Source organism: Myxocyprinus asiaticus, chromosome 3, assembly GCF_019703515.2.
Source record: "Myxocyprinus asiaticus isolate MX2 ecotype Aquarium Trade chromosome 3, UBuf_Myxa_2, whole genome shotgun sequence".
Taxonomy (NCBI): Eukaryota; Metazoa; Chordata; class Actinopteri; order Cypriniformes; family Catostomidae; genus Myxocyprinus; species Myxocyprinus asiaticus.
This window is the reverse complement of record NC_059346.1, coordinates 44,634,707-44,660,619: the sequence shown is the minus strand read 5'-3', so window position 1 is coordinate 44,660,619 and position 25,913 is coordinate 44,634,707. Positions and strand designations below refer to the sequence as shown.

The 25,913-nt window shown below is 34.9% G+C and overlaps 1 protein-coding gene across 4 annotated transcripts; it reads left to right on the top strand.

The window, feature by feature from the left end:
* Positions 1–1,917: 1,917 nt before the first annotated feature.
* On the top strand, positions 1,918–25,913 carry LOC127430871 (leucyl-cystinyl aminopeptidase-like). Of its 4 annotated transcripts, none has more exons than XM_051681023.1 (18): positions 1,918–2,101; positions 9,819–10,632; positions 10,782–10,920; positions 11,993–12,124; positions 12,214–12,334; positions 12,494–12,645; positions 15,583–15,696; positions 15,804–15,935; positions 16,060–16,191; positions 16,368–16,486; positions 16,877–16,965; positions 18,472–18,655; positions 19,656–19,812; positions 19,950–20,134; positions 20,767–20,928; positions 21,028–21,168; positions 23,026–23,107; positions 23,188–25,913. In XM_051681023.1, the coding sequence occupies exons 1-18, from the start codon at positions 2,083–2,085 to the stop codon at positions 23,317–23,319; spliced, it is 3,006 nt and encodes a 1,001-aa protein (XP_051536983.1). In that variant the 5' UTR covers positions 1,918–2,082; the 3' UTR covers positions 23,320–25,913. The 4 variants fall into 4 exon arrangements, with proteins under 4 accessions (XP_051536983.1, XP_051536982.1, XP_051536976.1 ...); XM_051681022.1 differs by having other exon boundaries at positions 16,874–16,965; XM_051681016.1 differs by having other exon boundaries at positions 16,338–16,486.

Below are 25,913 nucleotides of genomic sequence, written 5' to 3'. Positions count from 1 at the left end.
ATACTGAATTGATTCAATTCACTTTAATTACATGATCACAAAGTACCAGCAGAACATAATGCAAACAGATAGCTATAAACTTAATTGGGTTTGCTTTAGATTAGATTTATTTGCTTCATTAGCTGCAATGCTGAAAACATTGTATTTAGATTGATTAAACGTCACAGGTTCTATAAAACCTGTGACATTAATACAATATATTATTTTAAAAATATAGTACTTTATATATAATTTTAATTGCCAACGAGGTAAGAAAATTAAACATTTTGTCTTTGAATCAGTTTTTTGTTGTTACAAGCATGAACTTAACTAAATGTTGTTAGGTTTCTCTGAAGACAACGTATTTTGTCATTTTGCTTTTCAAGTAAATTTATCTTGCTGTAAGAATATTTTTTTCTTGAAAACAAGACAAAAATACTCAGTAAGACAATGATTTTTATTTTATTTTATTATTGATTTTTTTTTTTTTTTTTTTTTTTTTTTGCAGTGTAGACATTTCCATCCTCTTTCACTTCTATGTGTGAATATATCTGATGTTGTCTTTATAGATGAAATTTTTATAGCACTTTAAAAAACACACCCACACGCATTTGTTCTTGTGCATTTTTCTTTCATAGACATTTTCCATTTTCCTTCACTTCTAAGTGTGAATAGCTACACTCAGTGAACACTTAGGAACATTATGGTCCTAATAAAGTTCCTGACGTGGTCTTCTGCTGTTGTAGCTCAACCGCCTCAAGGTTCGACATGTTGTGCATTCTGAGATGCTATTCTGCTCACTACAATTGTACAGAGTGGTTATCTGAGTTACTGTAGCCTTTCTGTCAGCTCGAACCAGTCTGACCATTCTCTGTTGATCCTCTGTCGATCAACAAGGCATTTCCGTCTGCAGAACTGCAACTCACTGGATGTTTTTTGTTTTTGGCATCATTCTGAGTAAACTCTAGAGACTGTTGTGCATGAAAATCCCAGAAGATCAGCAGTTAAAGAAATACTCAAACCAGCCCGTCTGGCACCAACAATCATGCCACAGTCAAAATCACTGAGATCACGTTTTCCCCCCCATTCTGATGGTTGATGTGAACATTAACTGAAGCTCCTGACCCGTATCTGCATGATTTTATGCACTGCACTGCTGCCACACGATTAACTGATTAGATAATCAGCATGAATAAGTAGGTGTACAGGTGTTCCTAATAAAGTGCTTATTGAGTCTAAAGTTGTCTTTATAGACGATCAATAGGCCAATGAGTTCAGTGTATACAGTGTGTATTTTCTAGTGCAGCAGAACAGGGAAGTAAAGCTCAGGTGGCTTATCAGACAGCAGTGATTGTCACTTTCATCTTGTGTCCTCTGTTATACCGATACTGTGTGTGCAGTGTGCTGCAATGGCTCAATAAACCCCTCCTGCAAATTGCAGTGAGGATCGATGATTTTAATGGGGTGAAGTGAGAGAGATGTAGATCATGCTAACAATGCTAAGCTAGCACCAGCTTAACTGACGCGTCCCTGCGTTTATCCAAAGGCTTTCTAGCAAGTCAGTCCACTATCGGCCATGTTTAGAACGCTCTCGGGAGGCTATTTCCAGTCATGAAAGTGCAGCTCCTATCTACTTGAATGGAGAAAGACCAACATCTCAAAAACGGTTGGTCGAGATTACGATCAAAAAAATATATTTCAAATCACCAATAAAATATGATAGTACTGGTATCATAAATTGTGCTTCTTTACCTCACATTACGCTAATAAACGCACATTTCCCGGCTTGTATAGCTAATGCGCATGCGCATTGTAGAGTTGATTGACAGATGATGACTGTATCTAAAAGATGATTGGCTCTTTTAACTGTAAGGCGGGACTTCCTTTCAGAGCTTCCACAGCTTCTCCCATTCATTTTAATAGAAGTGGCCCATCTCTGCTAAATAGTCTCTGGTTTAGTGTAGTCAATGTGTGGCTATTCACGTTTCTCAGGACGAAACCTGCAACAAGAGGAATCTTTTTTGTTTTTGTTTTTGTTTTTGTTTTTGTTGTTGTTGTTTATTTTTTCGTTTTTACTTCAGACTGAATTATTGACATCTAGGCATGGAGTCGTTTGATAGCGGTAAGAATGTCTCGCATGTGTTCTCTTTATTTGCACGCGAAGGTCTGTGCACTGCCACTGTCAAAAGTTATCAGCTAACAGGCTACTAGCCACATCGCTTTATAACAACAATGCATTCCAGTCTTATAAAGTACTGCTCTCTCGTAGTGTTATAACGTCTTTAAGTGTGGTCTTGATTCAGTAACGATGAATACAGAGTCAGTTATATTGCTGATTTGGTTGAATACCCAAAGACAACATGCATGCAAACTCCCAGCTAGCACACAGACTGTAAACTGTCACAGTGCATCTGCACTGAAAGTTCATAATAGTGTACAACAGCAGAAATGTAAGGTCATGACATCATCTCTGCTGTTTAAAAGAATAATAGTAGATATAATAATGTATCATTGTTTATGAAGTGGAGGGAATTGGAGGAAATAGAATAATTAGTGTTGTTTTTGGTGACTGACATTGACGTGACATCTCGCCCTGCTCTTCTGTCAGCATCTATATTTTAATTGATATTCGCTTTAAGACTGAATTTCTGTCTACATGCATCAGTTCAAATCTCCCAAGGATCAAAGTGGCCATGTTTTGCCCTAAATCTTGTCATAATTTTGGCAAGGTGACATTTGCTGCTTGTTTTGCACTTTATGGTCTTGTGCAGGTGTTACACTGGATAGCTGGTTGTCACTTAGCTGCTGTCTTTATTTATTTCATGTTTGGTTCAAGTTTGAGCTGTCTAACAGCCAGTGAAGGCAAAAGAACAACTGCTTGTTCTTGTTGACTTCCTGAATGAAAGTTAGGCTGATAAGAGGACGCACCTCACAAAACCTGTCAAAAACATGTTCAGGTCTTATATTGCCCAAACACAAGAAGTTATGTTTTTATAAACCAAATAAAGGCTATTTTCAGAAACATTCATATTTTCATTGTGACAATTTCATGACAATGAATTAAGCACCATCCCCCATTCTTATTAATTGTAGATTATAAACATGGTATTATTTGTTGTACTGTCTTTAATGTATATTGATTAAAAACATACAGTAATGAGAATCGAGGGTTTCACAGTTGAATAATGAAATTATAGAAATTCCAATAATAATTTATTTTGTTAAAACTCTGTGACTTCAAATGCACAATCCAGAAATAATAATAGCCACAAAATGTAGAAGGGTTGGCACTCCCAACAACATGTCATATTTATTTTTATTCTCACTTTAATGAGGACAAATTGCCATAAACAGATGTAACAGTTGTTAAAGCGGCAATTACCTACAGGCTACATGATAAGGGAAACCATCCAAAACGCTTTGAGACCAGCAGACTTATGAGACATCGGTATGATATCCATTTATGCTGCGCGATTGATTGAAATACGATTGAAATTGCAATATGGCGTTGCACGATTACTAAACCTTAAAAGGCTGTGTTTTAATATATAGTCTGCATTCAGCACTCCAGTCAGCGCTGTGTGAGCAAGCGGTGCCCTCTAGTGGTCTGGACCGCATTATTTATTATCCATTATACTACTATAATTCAGAACTAAGGATGCACCGATACCAATTTTTCTCTTCCGATTCCGATATCTGAAATCTCAGTATCAGCCGATAACGATCCGATACCAATGTTGTTGTTTTGCATAATCAGTTTAGAATATCTTTACATTATTGTGTGGAACTAATTGGGGGTACTCCGTACTCCATGTAATATGTAAAGAAACACAAACCTCTAACTACACATTGTTTCAATATAAATGTATGCAGTAGCCTATTAAGAAAAACTTTATTGTTAACTAGTTGTTGCAGCAAAATTAACAGGAATTCCAGTCTAAGTCTTCAGTAGAAAAGAAGCCAGTTTTCTTTGCAAACATTTTTCAACTTGTATCTGGACTTTAAATGATTCAGATCTCTTTTTTGTTCAATTAGGTTGTAAGATATCGGCTCACTTTTCATTCGCATAGTTATTTTTTGGAACCCATTCAACTTAAATATTGTTATAATTAGTAAACAAATAATAATGATTATAACAATAAATTATTATTAATATTATTATTATTATTATTATTATTATTAGAGCCTGACTGATATGGGATTTCTGAGACCGATACCGATTTTAGAGAGGGAAAATTCACCGATTACCGATATGGTGGCCGATATAGTTAATTTTTGAGCTGGAATGAAAACAGACCTTTTCTATGTGGATTGTGCACCGATTCTGCACCGATATGACTATGCAAAGGTACTCCGAAGGCTGCTTTCTTAAATATTTTTTATCAAAGAATATTTAATATTATTATTATACATTGTCAACAAATTCTAGAAATGAACACAGAAAATAAAGAATAAATAAAAATACAATAAATAGCTTAAAAAACATCAGTACTGTTTTTTTTTTTTAGGATCAGTCAAATGCTGACAATTAAAATAAAAAATAAATACAAATAAAATAAATAGCTAAATAAACATCAGTATTACTGTTTAGTATCAGTCAATGACTGACCATTAAAATAAAGAATAAATAAAAATAAAATAAATAGCTAAATAAATATCAGTACTGTTTAGTATCAGTCAAATGCTGACCCTTAAATAAAGAATAAATAAAAATACAATAAATAGCTAAATAAACATCAGTACTGTTTAGTATCAGTCAAGTGCTGACCCTTAAATAAAGAATAAATAAAAATGCAATAAATAGCTAAATAAACATCAGTACTGTATGTTTAGTATCAGTCAATGACTGACCATTAAAATAAAGAATAAATAAAAATAAAATAAATAGCTAAATAAATATCAGTACTGTTTAGTATCAGTCAAATGCTGACCCTTAAATAAAGAATAAATAAAAATACAATAAATAGCTAAATAAACATCAGTACTGTTTAGTATCAGTCAAATGCTGACCCTTAAATAAAGAATAAATAAAAATGCAATAAATAGCTAAATAAACATCAGTACTGTTTAGTATCAGTCAATGACTGACCATTAAAATAAAGAATAAATACAAATAAAATAAATAGCTAAATAAACATCAGTACTGTTTAGTATCAGTCAAATGCTGACCATTAAAATAAAGAATAAATTAAAATAAATAGCTAAATAAACATCAGTACTGTTTATTATCAGTCAAATCTGACCGTTTAAATAAAGAATAAATAAAAATAACATAAATAGCTAAATAAACATCAGTACTGTTTAGTATCAGTCAAATGCTGACCATTAAAATAAAGAATAAATAAAAATAAAACATAGCTAAATAAACATCAGTACTGTTTAGTATCAGTCAAATGCTGACCATTAAAATAAAGAATAAATAAAAAATAAATAGCTAAATAAATATCAGTACTGTATGTTTAGTATGTCAATTGCTGACCATTAAAATAAAGAATAAATAAAAATAAAATAAATAGCTAAATAAACATCAGTACTGTATGTTTAGTATCAGTCAAATGCTGACCATTAAAATAAAGAATAAATAAAAATAAAATAAATAACGAAATAAACATCAGTACTGTTTAGTATCAGTCAAATGCTGACCATTAAAATAAAGAATAAATAAAAATAAAATAAATAGCTAAATAAACATCAGTACTGTTTAGTATGTCAATTGCTGACCATTAAAATAAAGAATAAATAAAAATAAAATAAATAATGAAATAAACATCAGTACTGTTTAGTATGTCAATTGCTGACCATTTAAATAAAGAATAAATAAAAATAAAATAAATAGCTAAATAAACATCAGTACTGTTTAGTATCAGTCAAATGCTGACCATTAAAATAAAGAATAAATAAAAATAAAATAAATAGCTAAATAAACATCAGTACTGTTTAGTATGTCAAATGCTGACCATTAAAATAAAGAATAAATAAAAATAAAATAAATAGCTAAATAAACATCAGTACTGTTTAGTATGTCAATTGCTGACCATTTAAATAAAGAATAAATAAAAATAAAATAAATAGCTAAATAAACATCAGTACTGTTTAGTATCAGTCAAATGCTGACCATTAAAATAAAGAATAAATAAAAATAAAATAAATAACGAAATAAACATCAGTACTGTTTAGTATCAGTCAAATGCTGACCATTAAAATAAAGAATAAATTAAAATAAATAGCTAAATAAACATCAGTACTGTTTAGTATGTCAATTGCTGACCATTTAAATAAAGAATAAATAAAAATAAAATAAATAGCTAAATAAACATCAGTACTGTATGTTTAGTATGTCAATTGCTGACCATTAAAATAAAGAATAAATAAAAATAAAATAAATAGCTAAATAAACATCAGTACTGTTTAGTATCAGTCAAATGCTGACCATTAAAATAAAGAATAAATAAAAATAAAATAAATAGCTAAATAAACATCAGTATTACTGTTTAGTATCAGTCAAATGCTGACTATATTAATACTGCCGAGTCAAGAGATAAACAGCGGCAGCGGTGTTACACTGTATTCTGCTATACTAGTTCAGGGGAAACTTTCAACGGTGGAAAACCAGACTTCTAAATATTAAATTTTATAAGTGACATGACTGGAATTGTTCGGTTGAAGGGGGTACCAAACTGTGAATCCTGAACAAAACAGTTTGGTAAATACATGTTTACTCATTAGCTTCCACTCAGCTGACAACAATGAAAGTAGCTACGTGATTAGCTAGTTAACTATAAGCTCGTTGTTACGGAGAGTAAAAGACGGACATTGTTTATTTTACTTTCCAGCATTGTGTCTCACCAACTACATAACAGCATAGCGTGAAATCAACACTCAACAGACACAATCCACCACCGCACCATTGTCTGCTGAGCTGCAAAAAGATGCTCTGATGTTTACCTTTAAATCTGCTACATTACTGACTGCACTGACAAAATATAGCTGGCTAACAGCAAACAGACATGAGTGACATGGTTGTCAGGGACAAGGTTAATGTTATATTAGTTATATTGAAAAGGGAAAATGATGGGGATATTGTTCATTAACTTTCCAGTATGTATTTCACAAACTAGTCAGCAACTTACCGTGAAGACACCGCTCAACTCCGCCCTGTCTGCAGAGCAACCGTCAGTTCAGCTCTGTAAACAATGGAGACGGAGGGCGCTCTGCTGGACAAACTACGCTATGACACCAATTCTAAAGCATTGTTTTCTGCAATATATGTTCTGAAAAAAAGTTTTCATATCTGCGCATATCGGTAAACATATACGCCGATACCGATATATCGGTCGGGCACTAATTATTATTATCATTATCACTGACTTAAATTTTTTAAATACAACAGTAATATATTCAATCAAGCACCTTTAACTTTAAAACCTTCGGGCTTTTATTTTGACATTCTGAACTCTCCAGAAAGTCCTGTAAGTGGTATGTAGGTGAGTTCACAGTAGTTTAATTTGCTTATTCAAATTCTGGTAAAATGTTTGGTTCTAAATGCATATTATAAGTGAATCGAAATATGAGCATCTACATCTGAGATGCTGTTCTTGAGTAGCGCTCAAATATTGCACACCGCTGTAAAGGCTAAAAATAGCCGTGAGTGCATCACCAGCCTGTGTGTGAGTTTGTGTCAACAGAGCAGCACCATTCACTAATACGCTGGCACTGCGCATATTATATATTTACTTATTAAACACAGCCTTTTGTGATTCACCGAGCTATTGCACATCTTCAAGTGGCTTTGAATAAAATGCACGAGTCATATGAACTGCTTTAATGGTGTTTTTATGGTTCTTTTATATCATTTTTGGAGCTTGACAGTAACAAACATGACTAACACACAGTATCGGATTTGGATTGGGCTTATCGGACCGATACCTGATCCGTCTAAAAGCTTCAGTATCGGAGTGGTATCAGATCGATTCATTCCTATTCAGAACTTAAAGTAATGTTCTGGGTTCAATACAAGTTAAGCTCAGTTGACAGCATTTGTGGCATAATGATTACCACAAAAAATTATTTTGACTTTTTGACTATTTAAGCAAAAATATGGGTTACAATGAGGCACTTAGAGGGGCCAATCTGTAAATGTTAAATACTCACTATTTCAAAAGTATAGACACAAGACATAAATAATATGTGTTAACGTGATTTTAGTTTGTGAAAATCGCTTACTAACCTTTTCTGTGTAAAGTTATAACCAAATTAACAACTTTGTTGCCATGACAATGTAATGTCAACAGACCCTAAAATGACTGTAAAAACGTTGATTTAAACAACTTTACAGCTCAAATAATACATGAGTTTAACAGAAGAATTAATGTAAGTGCTTTTATGAAATTATTAGCTTCACATTTCTGCCTTTAAACTCTCCAGAAATTGTGAAATTTTGGTAATCAACATTGTGTTACAAATGCTGTCGATTCTGCTTAACTTGCATTGAACCCAAAATATTCCTTTTAAAAGGGGGTTTTGTTCCTTTGGTTAAACCTTTTTATATTTCCGTGGAATTGCCCAACATGCGCCTAGTATGAATTTGTAATGTTCTACCATATACAGTACATACATATAAAATGGGAGTTCTGTTGTTTTGAACTGCAAAAAAAAAATCATATTTAGCTATTTCTTTATCTTTTTTTTATTTTATTTTTTTTATCTTCTATTTATCTTTAATTGTGGCTGTCTTTAAAATTTTGCCCTGTCATGTGTTCAACAGATCCAATCCATGTTCAATGGAAATTATTTATTTTTACAACATTAAAAAATCTTTTGTACGTCTTTGTACATTTTAAAATCATAATTCCTAAGACAGACAAAATAAGGTAAGTGACATAATATCGGTATCGGCCTATAGGTTTTTGTTGAAATCCGTATTGGCCAAAAATTTTCATATCATTGCATCCCTAATAATAGTAATGGTTTAAGAATGATATCATACAGAGCTGTTTTAATGTAATTCATGTTTATTTGTTCACTTTTCATGTTTTAAAATTAAAAGATAAAATTCAGTATTATTTAATCAACATGAAAATAATGTCACAATGCAAAAAATCATAATGGTCTAAAAACAGGTTACTTTTTATTTATGTGTGATGCGTTTATGGCTGAAAAATGTTCAGGCTGAGCACTGTGCTAAATGAAAGGGTTGCACTGATAGGAAATCATATATATGAATTGCTAATGCACAATACAAAATAATTTGTGCAACAAACTTGAGATTCTAGGTCTGTAGGTGGGACATTTGTGGTTTCAAGTTCTGTGTTAAGCAGGGTAATTTTATGCCATGATTTGTCTTTTGTATTCAGTTAGTCTAATTCTCTCTTGAAGGAGGAAGTCAAAAGAGGAAGAATGCGGTCATTTTATTTTCGAGCAGGTTATTGACAAATCTTATGCAGATGAAAGTTTAACAAACATTGTACTTAAGACAAAGTATAGTTTAACAAATATTGTACTGAGGAAAAAGCATGTTATGTTGTGAAGTGTGCATTGGTCACAGCCTGTGGTTAAAGTTGAAGAATTGAAGCATTTATAGGAACCTTCTCAAAATCTCCAATACTTCAAGGTGCATGAAAAGTTGCTTGTCTTTCATCTTAAGTTTCACTTTCATATGTTGGCTTTACACTGACATAGAAGGCTTGTTTAAGCAGACTACAAAATCACACAACTTTTCAGAAATGTTCACAGTTACCCTACACAATATCAGTTGCACTGCTTGTCAACAGGAAGCCACATCCAACTACAGTGCTTTTTGATTTCTCTTATGTTTTATCTGTTGCCACTGTAACCTACAGAAAGCGCTCCATTGCCCAGGAACATGATTGAGAACAGCATGTTTGAGGAAGAGCCAGATGTGGTGGATTTGGCAAAGGAGTTCCCATCCTATCCCATAGATTCAGATGATGTGGTCTACGAACCACGGAGCTCACGACTGCTAGTCAGAGGACTGGGAGAAAATGACTTGGACGAAGACGAGGAAGACTACGAATCATCTGCTCGGCTTCTTGGAATGTCCTTCATGAACCGCAATTCCAGCCAGCGTAGTGCTGCCTCATCCTACATCCGCCAACAACCTTCTGGATGGTGCTCGATGCCTTCTGCTTGGACAATGGTGGTAGGAGTTCTCATCTTGGTACTGGTTGCCTCCATGATCATGGTCATCTACTTCCTGCCAGGTTGCACTTTCACCCGAGATGGTTGTAAGAAGACCATGGACACTGTCTATCCAGTTTCCACAAGTGGAGAACTTTTCCCCTGGACAGAGTTGAGGTTACCAGTCAGTGTACACCCTGTGCATTACAATATTTCACTTCATCCCAACCTGACCTCCATGACCTTCCAAGGAAGCGTGTCGATTATAGTGCAGGTCTTGCAGGTAACAAAGAAGATAGTTCTGCACAGCTCTGATATGAAAATAATCAGTGCCACTTTTGAAGGTAAAGAGGTCAAGATCTTGGAGTACAAACCATGGCAGCAGATTGCCATAAAATTTCCAGACGATCTTAAGAAGGGACAGTATGTACTGAATATTAACTACACAGCAAACTTCTCCAGCAGCTATGATGGCTTCTACAACAGCTCCTATGTCGATACAACTGGTGCGAAAAGGTACTTGGAGCACAAATAACCTTTGTGTAACCTTCTAGATATGTGGGACAGTTTTGAATTAAGTCTTCTGTTTTGATTGACAGTTACTTCTGTCTTCAGTTGTTATTCCTGTCACGCCCTTCCTGTAATTTGCTCCATCTTTCTTCCAGAGTTTTAGCTGCTACTCAGTTTGAACCCCTGGCAGCCCGCAAGGCTTTCCCTTGTTTTGACGAGCCAGGTTTTAAATCTACTTTTCTAATTAAGATAACAAGAGAACCCAAGTACATCAGCCTTTCAAACATGCCCAAGGTAGTGATTCAAATGTATTTATTTATTTTTCTTTGTCCTTTAATTTAAGAGGTTAATACAAATCGTTATTGCAATTTGGTTAAAGGTGCACTCTATAATTTTTTCCTCATTAAAAACATTTTACTCCTGAAAAAAACGAATAGTAATATGGAAACGGATGAATAAAATCATTAGCACTCACATGAAATGAAGACTCCAGTCACATCAGTAACCTTATAAAAGCTGTTTTATTCTACAAGAAAAGGTCCCCTCATGGTGTCTACCATGTTAGCATCTCATGACCAGCCGAATATGACTCGCTTAATCTCAGTAACTGCCCTGTTTTTGAAGTTTTCCCTCATGGGTTAAAATTAATCATGGCTGACTGCAGGGGCATGGGTAGCTGAGTGAGTTATGACGCTGACTACCACCCCGGGAGTCACGAGTTCAAATCCAGGGCATGCTGAGTGACTCCAGCCAGGTTTTCTAAGCAACCAAATTGGCCCGGTTGCTAGGGAGGGTAGAGTAACATGGGGTAACCTCCTCGTGGTCGCTATAACGTGGTTCTTGCTCTCGGTGGGGTGTGTGGTGAGTTGTGCGTGGATGCTGCGGAGAATAGCGTGAAGCCTCCACACTTCGTCGTTGCGGTAACACGCTCAAGAAGCCACATGATAAGATGCGCAGATTGACGGTCTCAGACACGGAGGCAACTGAGATTCGTCCTCCACCCCCTGGATTGAGGCGAGTCACTATGCAACCACAAGGACTTAGAGTGCATTGGGAATTGGGCATTCCAAATTGGGGAGAGAATGGGAGGGGAAAAAAAATCATGGCTGACTGTGATTAGTGATTTTATATAATGACTTAAGTAACTGTTGTGTTCAAATGATGCTGTGTCCATGTTTCTATGTGTCAGTTTAAGTCCAAAATGACTACCATATTAACCAGCACAAGATAAACAAGAAATTATTTAGTGCACCTTTAAAGTTGTAAGTATTACACTAATATGCAAGTATGTCTCAAACTACTGTATAACATGTAGGCCTATGTTATATAATCTTATAATAGATAAACTGTTGTAATTATTTTTTAGGCCAAAACCTCTAATTTAAGCAATGGGCTTCAAGAAGATGAGTTTGAGAAAAGTGTTAATATGAGCACTTACCTGGTTGCGTTTATAGTGGCTGAATTCAGCAGTGTCAGTAAGAATGTCTCTAAAACTATGGTATGTATTCTTCTCAAAATCAGTATTTTTGTATTGAAAACTGTAGTGCATGCTGATATAGTTATTTTTTCTTTCCAAATGTTGTGCAGGTGTCTGTGTATGCAGTTCCAGACAAAAAAGACCAAGTCCATTATGCTCTGGAAACAGCTGGCAAATTGTTGGATTTCTACAACACATTCTTTGAAATTGACTACCCATTAAGCAAGCTGGGTGAGAACTCAAACTTCAAACAGGGAATATTAGATTACTGGAATAGTGAAGAATACTTGTTCATGTCATTTTATAAATAACAAACTTTATGTTAAACGTGTTTATTTCTGGCAGTTGTCATGACCTTTTGTGACCCAAGTGTCCTTGACTAATCAATAGATTTAGTGGCCATTCCTGACTTCCTTGCTGGAGCCATGGAGAACTGGGGACTAATTACATTCCGTGAGACAACTCTGCTAGTTGGGAATCATTCCTCCCATATAGACAAGCAACTGGTGACCTGTGTCATTGCTCATGAACTTGCCCACCAGGTAATTAAATTTCTAAACAAAGAAATATTCTCATGACAGGGTAATTAAATTCACGTTCATCCAGTTTACTACACACTTGATGTGAAACAGAGATTCTGTCCATGCATAGCTGTATTTCACAGTGTTAAGTTATCTTTTAACCCAGCTGGGTGAATTTACGGCAAATCCGAGTTCGATTCCTCCCTGCTCCCCTCTCTTTTCTCATTGTATTATTTGGTTATGTACCCCGGTATGTTTGTGTAATATGCGTGAGTTCCACCACTTTTTACCACTGGAGCTAAAGACTCGGGAGGAGAAGGTGCCAGTTCCACTGTATGTTTGTGTTAAAGCTGAAGTGTGTAACTTTTTCGGTGTTAAAATAAATTTTTCTGTCCCAGCTTAATTTGCGAAGACAAATATAAGTAAGCCATTCATAGGCTAATTTTCTTGAAAACTGTAAACACTGTCTGTGGCGCTATAAGAATTCCTGTTTGTTTTGAGCGACCTGCTTAGACCCACCCCAACAACGTTAATCAAACAATGGCGTGAGTTGGGGGTGGGCGGGACTGTCTGACTGTATTCAGAAAGCAGTTTTGAAAACATTGTTTATTTTTGCAATTCCGTTCGGTGGCGCTAGTGTTGCAGGAATCACATACTTCAGCTTTAAAGGAATATTCTGTCTTCAGTACAAGTGCAGTACTCAGTTGACAGCATTTTTGGCATAATATTGATTTCCATAAAAAATATGGAAGGGGTGTCCATGAATTCACAGTTCACCACTTCACCACTACCCACCAGACCACATACACACACAAATACATGTATGTACTAAAAGTGATGTCACCATATAGCAGTCCAACACTGTATAGCAGTCGGCAGTTCTTGAGTGCTCGTACACAATAGATAACTTAGATAATTTCTTTGGCAAAGGCAGTAGAAATATAACAGAAGTACCAGAATTGAGTTGAAACTAAATGTACCTTTCCTAATGTCCATAACGAAGTTATGGTTTCAAGCCAAGCTAAATGGCTACTAGTTAGTTGCGCTGCTTATTCCATACAATGCCGTAATGCCTGCACATTTCACAATAATTACTTGGGTTGGATGTGTAATTAAATGGATGGCATGACTGTGAAATGGAATAACAGACGTTTGTAGGTAATATCACCGAACCTTCATGAAGTTGGCACCTCAAGTGGTCAGGATATTAATAAAACTATTTCAATTTGTTTGTGCACATGAAATAAGGAACTGTGCTTGAGCCATTTTTGTGAAGTCAGATATAAAAAAATGTAAGCATAAGGCCTTACGTCAGTACCCCATAAATGCCCAAATGACTCCAAAATGGTCTTGTTTGTTTATAAATCGTTTGTGCTCATTTGGAGATTAATGGGGTGCTGAGGCCTATGCTTAAAAATGTAAGGTTCAATTTCAAAAATAACAATGCACAAACAAACCACAATGTTATAGTGGTATTGTGTAATAATAGTTGTGCTGATAGTTGTTATATGTGTATGTTCTGTTAAATAGGTTTATATTATCTACTTGTATTTATGTTTAAATGTGTTGAGGCATTTTATTATTTGACAGTTATTAATAAAGCTATCTGGGCTTCCAGAGCCCTTCAAGTGTCATAAGCTCCCAGCAAATAAACACACATGACAAGGTGAACATGAATATCCCATCTATAATGATTTTAAGGGCGTTTTAAAACATCCATTAGTATTTCATTAGCACCGCTGCTGAAAAAAATCCTTGAGGAAACACTGCACGATTTTTAAATAAACAAGCAACGAGTTGAAAATATTGTTTGTGGTAATCAATATTATGCCACAAATGCTGTTGATTCATACGGAAGCCCATTTTGTCATTGGTTTATAACTTTTCACGACTTAATTTTCTCTTCATCTCGACATAACAAAACTGCAAAAGTTGTTTTCTCATGATAACGACAAATTTTCTCATGATCTCGACATGACAAATGTTTTCTCGTGATCACGATTTTCTCTTGTGTTCTCTTGATTTCAACTTGCAGTTCTCGCGAGAAAACACCTCATCATGCCTGCAGCAACTCAATGTCACAGGCATTCCGTTTATGGCAACAGTAGGCTTCTTTAGGTCAAAGAGATGGTTTTTATCTCAGTTTTATCTAGTGAAGCGCAAACCTGCACACCTGCATCTCTCAGTCGTCATCGGCTATCCATGAAATTAAGCTTTCTGGAGCAATGGGGCTTTAATTACAAATGTACACGATTCAATTGAATGCCATCTCGTGGTCAAAAAAATTAAGCGCAACTAGTAAGCCGCTGTGGCTGACAGTTTTGTAGCAATAAAATGTATTATTAATGCTATTATGTCTTTTGTTAACTAAAGTAAGTGTTTATAAATAAATAATAACCAAGTGAAGGCTCAAAGGCTTCACATATGAGTTAAGAATCCACTGTGTGCTGTTAAGAAATAAAAACAATGTCTGAGAGTAAATTAATAACAGATTATTAACACTTAATAACTGATTATTAACATTAAGATGCGATCTCGAGAAAACAACTTTTGTTTTGAGATCATGAGAAGTTATAAACCATGAGCAACACAGGCTTCCATAGATTAAGCTTAACTTCACTAAATATTTGTCTTTTTGGATTAACTACCAAAACTTTAAACACACAGAAAATGGCATATGCGTCTCTCTCTTTGCAAGAAATGCAAAGAATACAAGCTGCTTATCAAGCGTATTTTATTCGAAGACAAGCACATTATTATACTACATCATCAATAGCTGTTCACTCACACAAGTTAGGATGGATTGCTTTGTTTCATTCCAATTGTGAACTGTATCAGAGTTCACATGAACCGCACTTCAGTGATAGTGTTGCAAGACATCATTGAACAGGTCTACAAACCAGGTGATTTATGAGACTCAAAATCCAGTTCTGTTCAGTTGTTACTTTTTCCTTTCAGTGGTTTGGAAATTTGGTCACTATGAGATGGTGGAATGATCTTTGGCTAAATGAAGGATTTGCAACCTACATGCAGTATACATCAATTGAAACCGTGTTCCCTGAACTTGACATAGTAAGTTTTAGTCTACATTAAAAAATATACCCTTTGTTTAATTTCAAACTTTTTGGTTTAAATGTTTTATTAATCTTGTGAAAATCTTTTGCCTCTTTCATTTCCAGGACACTGAATTCTTAAGCATTCGTTTCAGAGCCCTGGCCAAAGATGCATTGAACTCATCCCACCCAGTGTCTACTGTAGTGAGCACCCCAGAGCAGGTGGAAGAGATGTTTGACTCTGTGTCTTATGAGAAGGTATAGCATAAATGACCTGTTGCTTGTGTACAGGTTTTACCTAATCCTGCTTTTTTTTATGCCACAAATTAACTATTTCTTAACTTGTGTGCAAATGAGCATGTTTTCTGTCTTCTCATGTAAGGGGGCTTCAATACTTCTTATGCTCAATGGAACACTCACAGGTGAAGAGTTTCGAAAAGGAGTGATTGAGTATTTGCAGAAGTATACATTCAGAAACACAGAAAGTGAAGACTTATGGAACAGTCTATCCCAGGTCAGACTTTTCTAAACCAATTTAAATCACAAAAACTCTTCACTGGCCATACATTGATTGCATTTCAACATTAATGCACAACAAATGCTTGTCCTGTGCATGTAATTGTAACGTTGTGAGCTAACATCTGCACTTGTTTTACATAGGTGAGTAAACAACCCTTCAATGTTGCCCAGATTATGAATACTTGGACTGTACAGAAGGGCTTTCCTCTGGTCTCAGTGAAGAGGAATGGCACTCAAGTGACACTGACCCAAGAACATTTCCATCTGAATTCTGAAAACACCAAAGACAGGTAGAGTACTTTTATGGCCACTTAGAACATTGATATTCAAATTTCCCGTAATGCATCAGGACGAGATTAGATCGGTCTGCAGTTGGTTAGTAATGTTCTTTAGCCTCTTTGTACTAAATGAAGTACTTGAATTTCCTCTTTAAAGGCTAATTCTACTGCAAATCAGTCTAAATTTGTTTCACAAGGTTTGTTGATGTCACCTCCCTCGGGATAGAATAGTCTTTTTGTTTTAAGTTGTAAAGGGTCAGACCTGCTCTGCTTTACTGATCGGAGTCAAAGTCATAGATTGATCTGTAGTAAAAGCAATATTTATGTAAAGTCAGCCTCTAGTAATGTTGAACCAATGTCAATTGATCAAAATTAACCACTGTGTTTGTTTTCCTATAGTAGTTTGTGGCATATTCCCCTGACATATGTGAATGACAGCTGTAGTGCTCTCAGCTCCTGCAAGCAAGTATTCCATCTCAAGGACAAAACAGGTGAATATTGTCCCTTACATCACATGGGAAATCAGCTATGTGAAAACTGGCTTCAGAGTTTGAATTTTGATTATAGTATACAGTTAAGTCAGCGTGCTGTATCAGCACTACTCCACAATCCAGTGCACACAAAAATACCTAGTGCTGGCTGAAATTGCCAGTTCCAAGCTGATTTACTTGCTTTACGCAACACAGCAAAATTGAATATTTCCTTTGTTTTGTCTTATCAGTACGTATAACTTTTGGACAGACAGTCACAGAACTTCTGATCACAAAATCTGTACAAATGGCTCTGTACATAACAATTTGCAAAGAATGCTGTACCATTTTTTTATTTGATATTTTTTTTCCACCTTGCTTTATTAATGTGGTATAATCACAGATATCTCTGCCCCTAAACAGCATGTCAAAAAAAAAAAAAAAAAAAAAAACTGCTTGTCACTTACTGCTGTTTCAGACAGTCTCATCCTGTCTTAAGTGGGTGGTTCTTATCCAGAATAAGCTACAATGAGGACCAGACTTGATGCTGTAGTCAACAGTCTTGCTAAAAGAGACTAGATCATGATGTGTAGGGGTGGGTAAAAATATCGATTTCCTGATGCATCGTGATCTTTATTTGAACGATCTCGATATAGATTCTTAAATCCCAAGCTTGATCTTTTACTCTATGAGCAAACCTACAATGAGAGGAAATCTCTCGCATTTTCACCCAAATTTCACACAATGCGAATGTGTATTCCAAATGTATGTATTTGGCAACTGGCTGGTAAATGTTAAGATTTCATTCACCAGTGAATGAATTGTCTATTATAGTGGAGTATTCAGCAACGAGATTCTTTCACTGCGTGTTGAGAGTAAAAGTTGTTCTGTGTAATGAGTGTCCAAAGATGAGATCCACGCAACTGATTTGTCATTAAATAATGTCTCTTTTATTACCCTTTCTGTTCTCTACAGTCAGTTGTTGATCAAAACAACAAAAAAATAAACACTTAATTTTAATCATGCATGGCACAGATGAGATAAAGCCATTAGAGTTTCTCTCGTTAACATGCACTCCATTTGTTTACAGAAATGCCCGGTTTTCTTAAAGGGACAGTACCGGTTTTTAGCATGTGTTCAACAATTCAATGTAAATTCCTGCAAATAGTACAAATTATGCAATTAAACAATAAAAATTTAACAAAATATAATATATGCAATATAATATAATATTTATTGATTGAATACATTGATTTGTTCATTTTTAAAAAGCTAAAATGTGACAAATTATAAAAAAATAATAAATTATAATTAGTACAATTAATATTTTCATTACGTACTTGGTTAGAAGGTCCCCTGTATAATTAACAGCATTAGCTGGGAGAGAATTTTTTTCATATGTAAGTAAAAGGGACATTGTAACTGAAATATAACCATATGAATTGATATCAAATCGAAATCGAATTGGGAAATCTGTATCACTACCCAGCCCTAATGATGTGTTCATCATTTTGAAATCTTTTACAGCCACGTTAAAGCTACCAGCTCAGGTCAAGTGGTTGAAGTTCAACTACAGGAGCGATGGCTTCTACATAGTGCATTATGACGAGGAAGGGTGGAGGGTGTTGAATGAGGCATTGAGTGTGGACGTGAATATTCTCCCCCGTGAGGACAGAGCAGCACTCATCAATAACATCTTTGCTCTCTCCAGGTAGATCTACTTTTAAAGGCAACTTTAAAGTTAAAAGACAAGCCTTAAAAGAGGTGATTGCACAGGTTTCCAAAAGTTATGGAAAGCCTGGAAACATCAGGTAATTTGTGATTTCCCAGCCTGGAAAAGTGAATTTTTTTTTTTTTTTTATACTCCATTCTAAAATATTGCACCGGCTAAAAATTGGACTTTGTGAGTACAGTCTCTATTAAATATTTTTTGAAAATACTTTACAGTTATCATGGACAACTGGGAAAGTCATTGAAATGTATCTGCCAGAATTGAAAAGATATGGGTACTGTGACTTCAGTACATTTAGAGAAAATCTCACACAGTTATATCCATACTACTTTAATGCACATCAAAAACAACAAGCAGCATACTGCAGTGTAACATCATATGATTTATACTTTTTAAATAAATATAGAGGTAGTTGAAATGACAAAGTTGACATGTCCTGCAGTGTGACATACTATACTTTATCCCAAACTATTTTAAACAGCATTTTGCTAATTCTAATTAAGTTTTTGTGATTACATGTTAATTTAGAGACTGTGTGGAATATTTGTGCTTTAAAAATTAATTTATCATGCTGCAGGACCATTAAAATGAACTAGTGAAGGCACAAATGTGATTAAAACCTTAATAAAAACCTTAAAGGGATAGCTCACAAAAAATTAAAACATTCAGACATAATTTACTCACCCTTATGTTGTTTCAAACATTTTCTTTTTCTGTGGAATACAGAAGGAATTGTTAGGCAGAATAACTAACCTCATTCACTTTCATTGTAAACCTATTGGGTGAACTATCCCTTTTAAAAGTTACAGGTCCTAAAATATACATTTTTCCTTATACAGTCATATTTTAACCTATAATCTTGATATTTATACATGTTATATGTCAACTACCCATGGGCCTCAGTAAATAAGTGGAAATAAAGATTTTTGAATGTTACGATATGCTTTTAAGGATGCTCACAGTTATGCTTAATCTCCAGATTGGGCAAGGTGCCCTTCAGGCAGGTCTTAAATCTAATGGAGTACATCAGAAATGAGACAGAGACTGCTCCTCTCACTGAAGCTCTCTTCCAGCTTGCTCAGATCTACAGATTGCTTGACAAAAGATCAGAGTTGAACTTGGTCTCTAGAATGAAGGTTGGTATTATATTTAGCTACTGTACATTTTGTGTAGCAGTTGTCGTCAAATGCTTTTCTTTATTTTAATTTAATGTATTTAATGTTTTTAATTGTTTGCATGTTTCTTTTTCTTTTATTTATTTATTTTTTTGCAGAGTTACATTTTTGAACATTTTGGCAGTTTAATGGACAGTCAATCATGGGAACAGGAAAACTCTGTGTCTAAGATTACACTTAGGTCCGCTCTGCTGGAGATTGCATGTTCCCTCAACAGACACAACTGCACAACACAGGCCAAACTTATCTTTGATCAGTGGTTGGCTTCCAACAAGACTAATCAGTAAGTTTAAGCTATGATGCTCAGAAAGCGCAGACTCTGTGCTTTTCCTGCAGGTTACTGTAGTTATCTTAAAATGGGTGCGACTGGCTTGACAGTGTATTTTCAAACCATGGCTAGCTTGATCATAGTCAAATGCTGTGTTTTTATAATGGCATGCCAAGTTATAAAATACAATAGAATGAAATGCATATCAAAAATGTGTTCTAGGAGCCATTTATGTCTTAAATGTGTATACTGTTTTTATCTGTATACACCTGATTTGTTTGCCTGTAGATGTGATTTTGTTTTTTACCCTTTTTACATTTGTGTAAAGTTGTTACTAAATCTAGCATTCATAAAAAGCTACAGTATGGAACACATGATCATGAATCATGATCTATTTTTGCTGTCACTTGCAAGTACTTGAGTACTCGTGCCCATCCCTATGACTGCTTTACTTGGTTTACTTGGACTGCTTTTTTACATGGCCTTTTGCAGAATATTTTCAACTGCTTATCATGAACTAATTGGCCCTTGTGTCGTCAGTCTGCAAAGAGAAGGAAATGTCTAAATTCTTTGACTCTTAATACTACTCACTCCTGCAGTGTTGCATTCAGGATCAGACTAATGATGTGCCTGCCGTGTTGTTTCAGGATTCCCAGTGACCTCATGACAACAGTCTTCAAAGTTGCTGCCCAAACGGAAGATGGATGGACCACACTTTTAGATATGTATAAATACTCCAACTATGACACAGAGAAGCGCAAGACACTGGAGGCTTTGGCCAGTACTCAGGATGTAAAAAAAATTATATTGTAAGGCTGGACAATATAGTCGTTACAGGGAAAATTATTTTGCCTAATTATATTGTCAAATATCAACACACATTAACACTTAATTTGATTTCCCTGTAGAATTCTACAAAAAAGTCTTGATGGAAGTGTGATCGAAACACATGAATTTCCCTTTGTGATCAACACAATTTGCAAGAACCTTCCTGGCTACCTCTACACTTGGTATTTTGTAAAAGAGAACTGGGATAAAATCATTCAAAAGTAAGTGGTGAATTCATTTCATATCACAAGAATCAAAGAACCTCTGAAGAGTAAAGGTTCTCAGATCAACATTTTACAGTGATATTTTACAGGGATATCAGTATTTTAGCAACATGTAAAGGATTAGTTCACCCAAAAATTACGATTCTCTAATGATTTACTCACTTCATTTTTTAACCACTCCACAGATTTCATATTAGCAAACTATAATTTTGGCAAGTCATTTTGGAAATCTACTTTGTGCATGACACGAGTAATTAAACAATTGTTTACAGACATATTGTTTCACTTTTAATTGACTATTTCACAATTCCAGTGGGTCAGAAGTTTACATTCACTAAGTTAACTGTGCCTTTAAGCAGCTTGGAAAATTCCAGAAAATGATGTCAAGCTTTTAGACAATTAGCATCTGATATGATAATTGGAGTCTATTGGAGGTGTACCTGTGGATGTATTTTAAGGCCTACCTTCAATCTCAGTGCCTCTTTGCTTGACATCATGGGAAAATCAAAAGAAATCAGACAAGACCTCAGAAAATAAATTGTAGACCTCCACAAGTCTGATTCATCCTTGGGAGCAATTTACAAACGCCTGAAGGTACCATATTCATCTGTTCAAACAATAGTACACAAGTATAAACACCATGAGACCATGCAGCCATCATACTGCTCAGGAAGGAGACGCATTCTGTCTCCTAGAGATTAACGTAGTTTGGTGCGAAAAGTGTAAATCAATCCCAGAACAACAGCAAAGGACCTTGTGAAGATGCTGGAGGAAACAGGTAGACAAGTATCTATATCCACAGTAAAAGGAGTTCTATATTGACATAACCTGAAAGGCTGCTCAGCAAGGAAGAAGCCACTGCTCCAAAACTGCCATAAAAAAGCCAGACTATAGTTTGCAAGTGCACATGGGGACAAAGATCTTACTTTTTGGAGAAATGTCCTCTGGTCTAATGAAACAAAATTGAACTGTTTGGCCATAATGACCATCGTTATGTTTGGAGGAAAAAGGGTGAGGCTTGCAAGCTGAAGAACACCATCCCAACTGTGACGCATGGAGGTGGCAGCGTCATGTTGTGGGGGTGCTTTGCTGCAGGAGGGACTGGTGCACTTCACAAAATAGATGGCGTCATGATGAAGGAAAATTATGTGGATATATTGAAGCAACATCTCAAGACATCAGCCAGGAAGTTAAAGCTCAGTTGCAAATGGATCTTCCAAATGGACAATGACCCCAAGCATACCTCCAAAATTGTGGCAAAATGGCTTAAGGACAACAAAGTCAAGGTATTGGAGTGGCCATCACAAAGCGCTGACCTAAATCCGAAAATTTGTGGGCAGAACTGAAAAAGCATGTGTGAGCAAGGAGGCCTACAAACCTTATTCAGTTACACCAGTTCTCTCTGGAGGAATGGTACAAAATTCCAGCAACTTATTGTGAGAAGCTTGTGGAAGGCTACCCAAAATGTTTGACCCAAGTTAAACAATTTAAAGGCAATGCTACCAAATACTAACCAAGTGTATGTAAACTTCTGACCCACTGGGAATGTGATGAAAGAAATAAAAGCTGAAATAAATCATTCTCTCTACTATTATTGTGACATTTCACATTCTTAAAATAAAGTAGTGATCCTAACTGACCTAAGACAGGGAATGTTTTCTACGATTAAATGTCAGGAATTGTGAAAAACTGAGTTTAAATGTATTTGGCTAAGGTGAATTACAGTCTTCAACTGTACATGTAAACCCTTTAAAAAAAGGTTTTTATGAGCTAATCTGGATAATTATCAGCATTTTGTTGTACATGTAAAAGCACTCAATTGCAAATTCAGCATTTTTTTAATTTTCACTAAAGGTTTCCTGTCGGATCCTATGCCATTCAAAGCATCATCATGTCTACAACCAGTCAGTTTTCCACTAAAACACATCTCGTGGAGGTCTGTTCATCCCAAAGACATACTGATATTTTTGCTATTTTGCTTTTACTTTTTTATTGATTTAAAATGTTCTTATTTAGGCACAGAACTTCTTCAGTTCTCTGGGGGACAGAGGTTCTCAGATGAGGATCGTGCAGGAGGCCATTGAGACCATTAAGCTCAACATGCTTTGGCTGGAGAATAACCTCAACACACTTCAGAACTGGTTGTAGTGTGAAGAGGTGGTTCCTCTCTCGTGCCTCTCACTCCTCAGGTGATGTCTTTGGGCACATGCAGGTGTAAGTCATGTTACTGTGACAAAAGCCAGAGCCATAAATGTACAAGGTTAGGTCAGGGTCAATAGAGAATAGCAGATTTACTTTTGACTTAAAGGGCCATGTTAAAATGTGCCTTTTCAGGGCATATTCTAGGGAATTTTCTGAGTACTTGCAAACTTATTAGATATCTGCCTGAAAATATTTAAAAAGGAAGCCTTTGTTACTATCTTATGTAAATAAACAAGATGTGTGTTGAGTGTCAACTACAGGTATCAAGTCAACATGTGATCTCTTGTGTCATAACTTTAGCTTTAATTGCTGCTTTAGAAGGTTGATGCAGTGTCTTCTCTCTGTTCACTTTGGAGGCCCAAATCTTAATGTGTATGGCTCTGGCCACAAGCAAAGTTTGCACTATTCAAAGTTTCAGCTTGCTCAGGGCCATTCTGGTTGTTTTTGAAATATCATGATTAATTTGATCCCTTTTACTTAATGTTGGTTGCTACTGACCAGAACCTTCCTTGAGTATCTCATAAATATGCCCTTTGTGTATTTGCCTAGTTAAGATTAATTGAAATGTTGAAATTGTTCTACTATGAAATGTCATCAGAGCCCCCTTTCTTCTAGGTATAAAAGCAGAGATCTGTTATACACAGATATATTTGCAAAATGAGCAGACAATCGATTGTCAATGTGTTTGTCTTTTATTTATGTCTTTGGAGGCAATGTTTTTGATTATTTGCATAGTTTGCAATGCCTGTATACAGTACTGTGTAAATATTTTTGCCTTTGAAATTTTCCATATAAATTTCATCCTTTGCACAAGATGTATTTTGGAGAATCAAATTAGAGTTGAGTGTGTATATTATGTATACAATTTTGTGCAGGCTTGTATATAGGTTTTCTTATTGTCAGTGTTTGTTAGCATTTATAAAACGTGAATTTTATTTAGGGTTTTGCTGTGCACATTTTGTGTTATTGTTACATAGGAAGCATGTTACATAGACAAACACATGTAACGGATGATAAATGTAGGGTTTTATGTTACTGATGCATTTTGCTTTCATGCATTGCCACAGGTATGTTCTTGCTTTTAAGAAATTATTTTTGAAGAATGTTTCAAATGCATTTACTTGTTCAAAACCTATGGAGTTCAAACCATATAAAAAGCTGCATGCATTAATTCACAAATGCATGCATCAAAATGCACAAATGTATCCACTGTTTTATAAGCTTACAATACAATAAGTTAAAAAAAAAAACACGTCATTATTGTACAGAAATACAGAGCTGTTTTAATTTGTGTTTTGCCTTTAATATATGATTACAATCTCAATTTATAATGTGTTAATATGATAATTACACTTCCAGGTTTATAGCTCAGTGATCTGACCTCATGAAATGTCAAATATGACTGGTACATTGTTATTATTTTGATTATAGCAGTTGTAATGTGGCTCTTAATCAAAAGCTTTATTAATGTATTTGTGTTAAACATGAGTGATGGTCTTTACTGGACAAACAACATTGCTTACACTGTATGACCATTATTTGAGACTTTTAATGTCAAGTTGGAGCGTTACAGTTATCAATTAATGTTTTCATGTTTGTCACTCTGGATTTGGTCAAACACGAGCATTATGATTGTAATTCCCTTGCTTCTGAATTTTTCTGGATTAGCAATATGGTTAATAGCAAACAGAATGGAGTGTAATAACCACAGTATATTATTCTATTGAATCAGTTTTCTGGAATTATTGAAATCTTAATATTTCAGCTGTCATGTTTTGAGGTTTATTTGCACCTGTAAATTTCCGTCATTTAACTCATTATGTGTTTGTACTGTGTTTGCTGACATTTGCAAAATAAGCTTATTCATGTATGAATTTTTCCCATCTGAAATGTACTGTTTATATATATATATATATATATATATATATATATATATAATTTTTTATTATTATTTTTTTTTTTTTACTATTGGCAAAAGGGCTTTTTTTTTTTTTTTTTTTTTTTAGGTTTGGCAAAACGTCTTAAGCATTGTCAAGCCTCAAATATTTTTTTTTTTTTATTTTTTTTTTTTTATATTTATTTTTGAATAGGTTGTGAGGGATATTGTTTATTATTAGTATTATTTTGTGTTAAACAGCTTTACACTGTATTTGGATTTTAAGTTTGTAAGATTTTGCTTAACAATGGGAAACCAGTGACCCATCTTTATACAAGACCAATAATAAAAACAGTTTGTGAACAAATATCCCTGAAATGCATTAGTCCAAGCTCAGCTTTTGTCCTTCTTGAAATTCAGTAGATGGCGCTGTTTCCATTTGTTTTCCAATGAAAATAATTTAGACTCCGTGACAAAGGAAGACATCATGTGACTTGATTAATAAGGAAATTGACTAAATATGAAAAATATTTGTTTTTTCATAAGGGAGACTGGGCTAGTTGTAACAAGGGCTTGATATAAGTAACTATTAAGATTAAGTTTTCATCAGCAGTAGTTTAGTTTGTTGGTTTCAAACTCAAAAATGACAATAAAAATGAAATAA

Bases quoted from the DNA above. Each gene is read 5' to 3' on its own strand.
- LOC127430871 (XM_051681007.1), top strand. The intron at 19,813-19,949 runs GTTGGTATTATA...ATTTTTTTGCAG, and splicing joins ACTTGGTCTCTAGAATGAAG to AGTTACATTTTTGAACATTT. The intron at 21,169-23,025 runs GTAAGTGGTGAA...TTTTCACTAAAG, and splicing joins TGGGATAAAATCATTCAAAA to GTTTCCTGTCGGATCCTATG.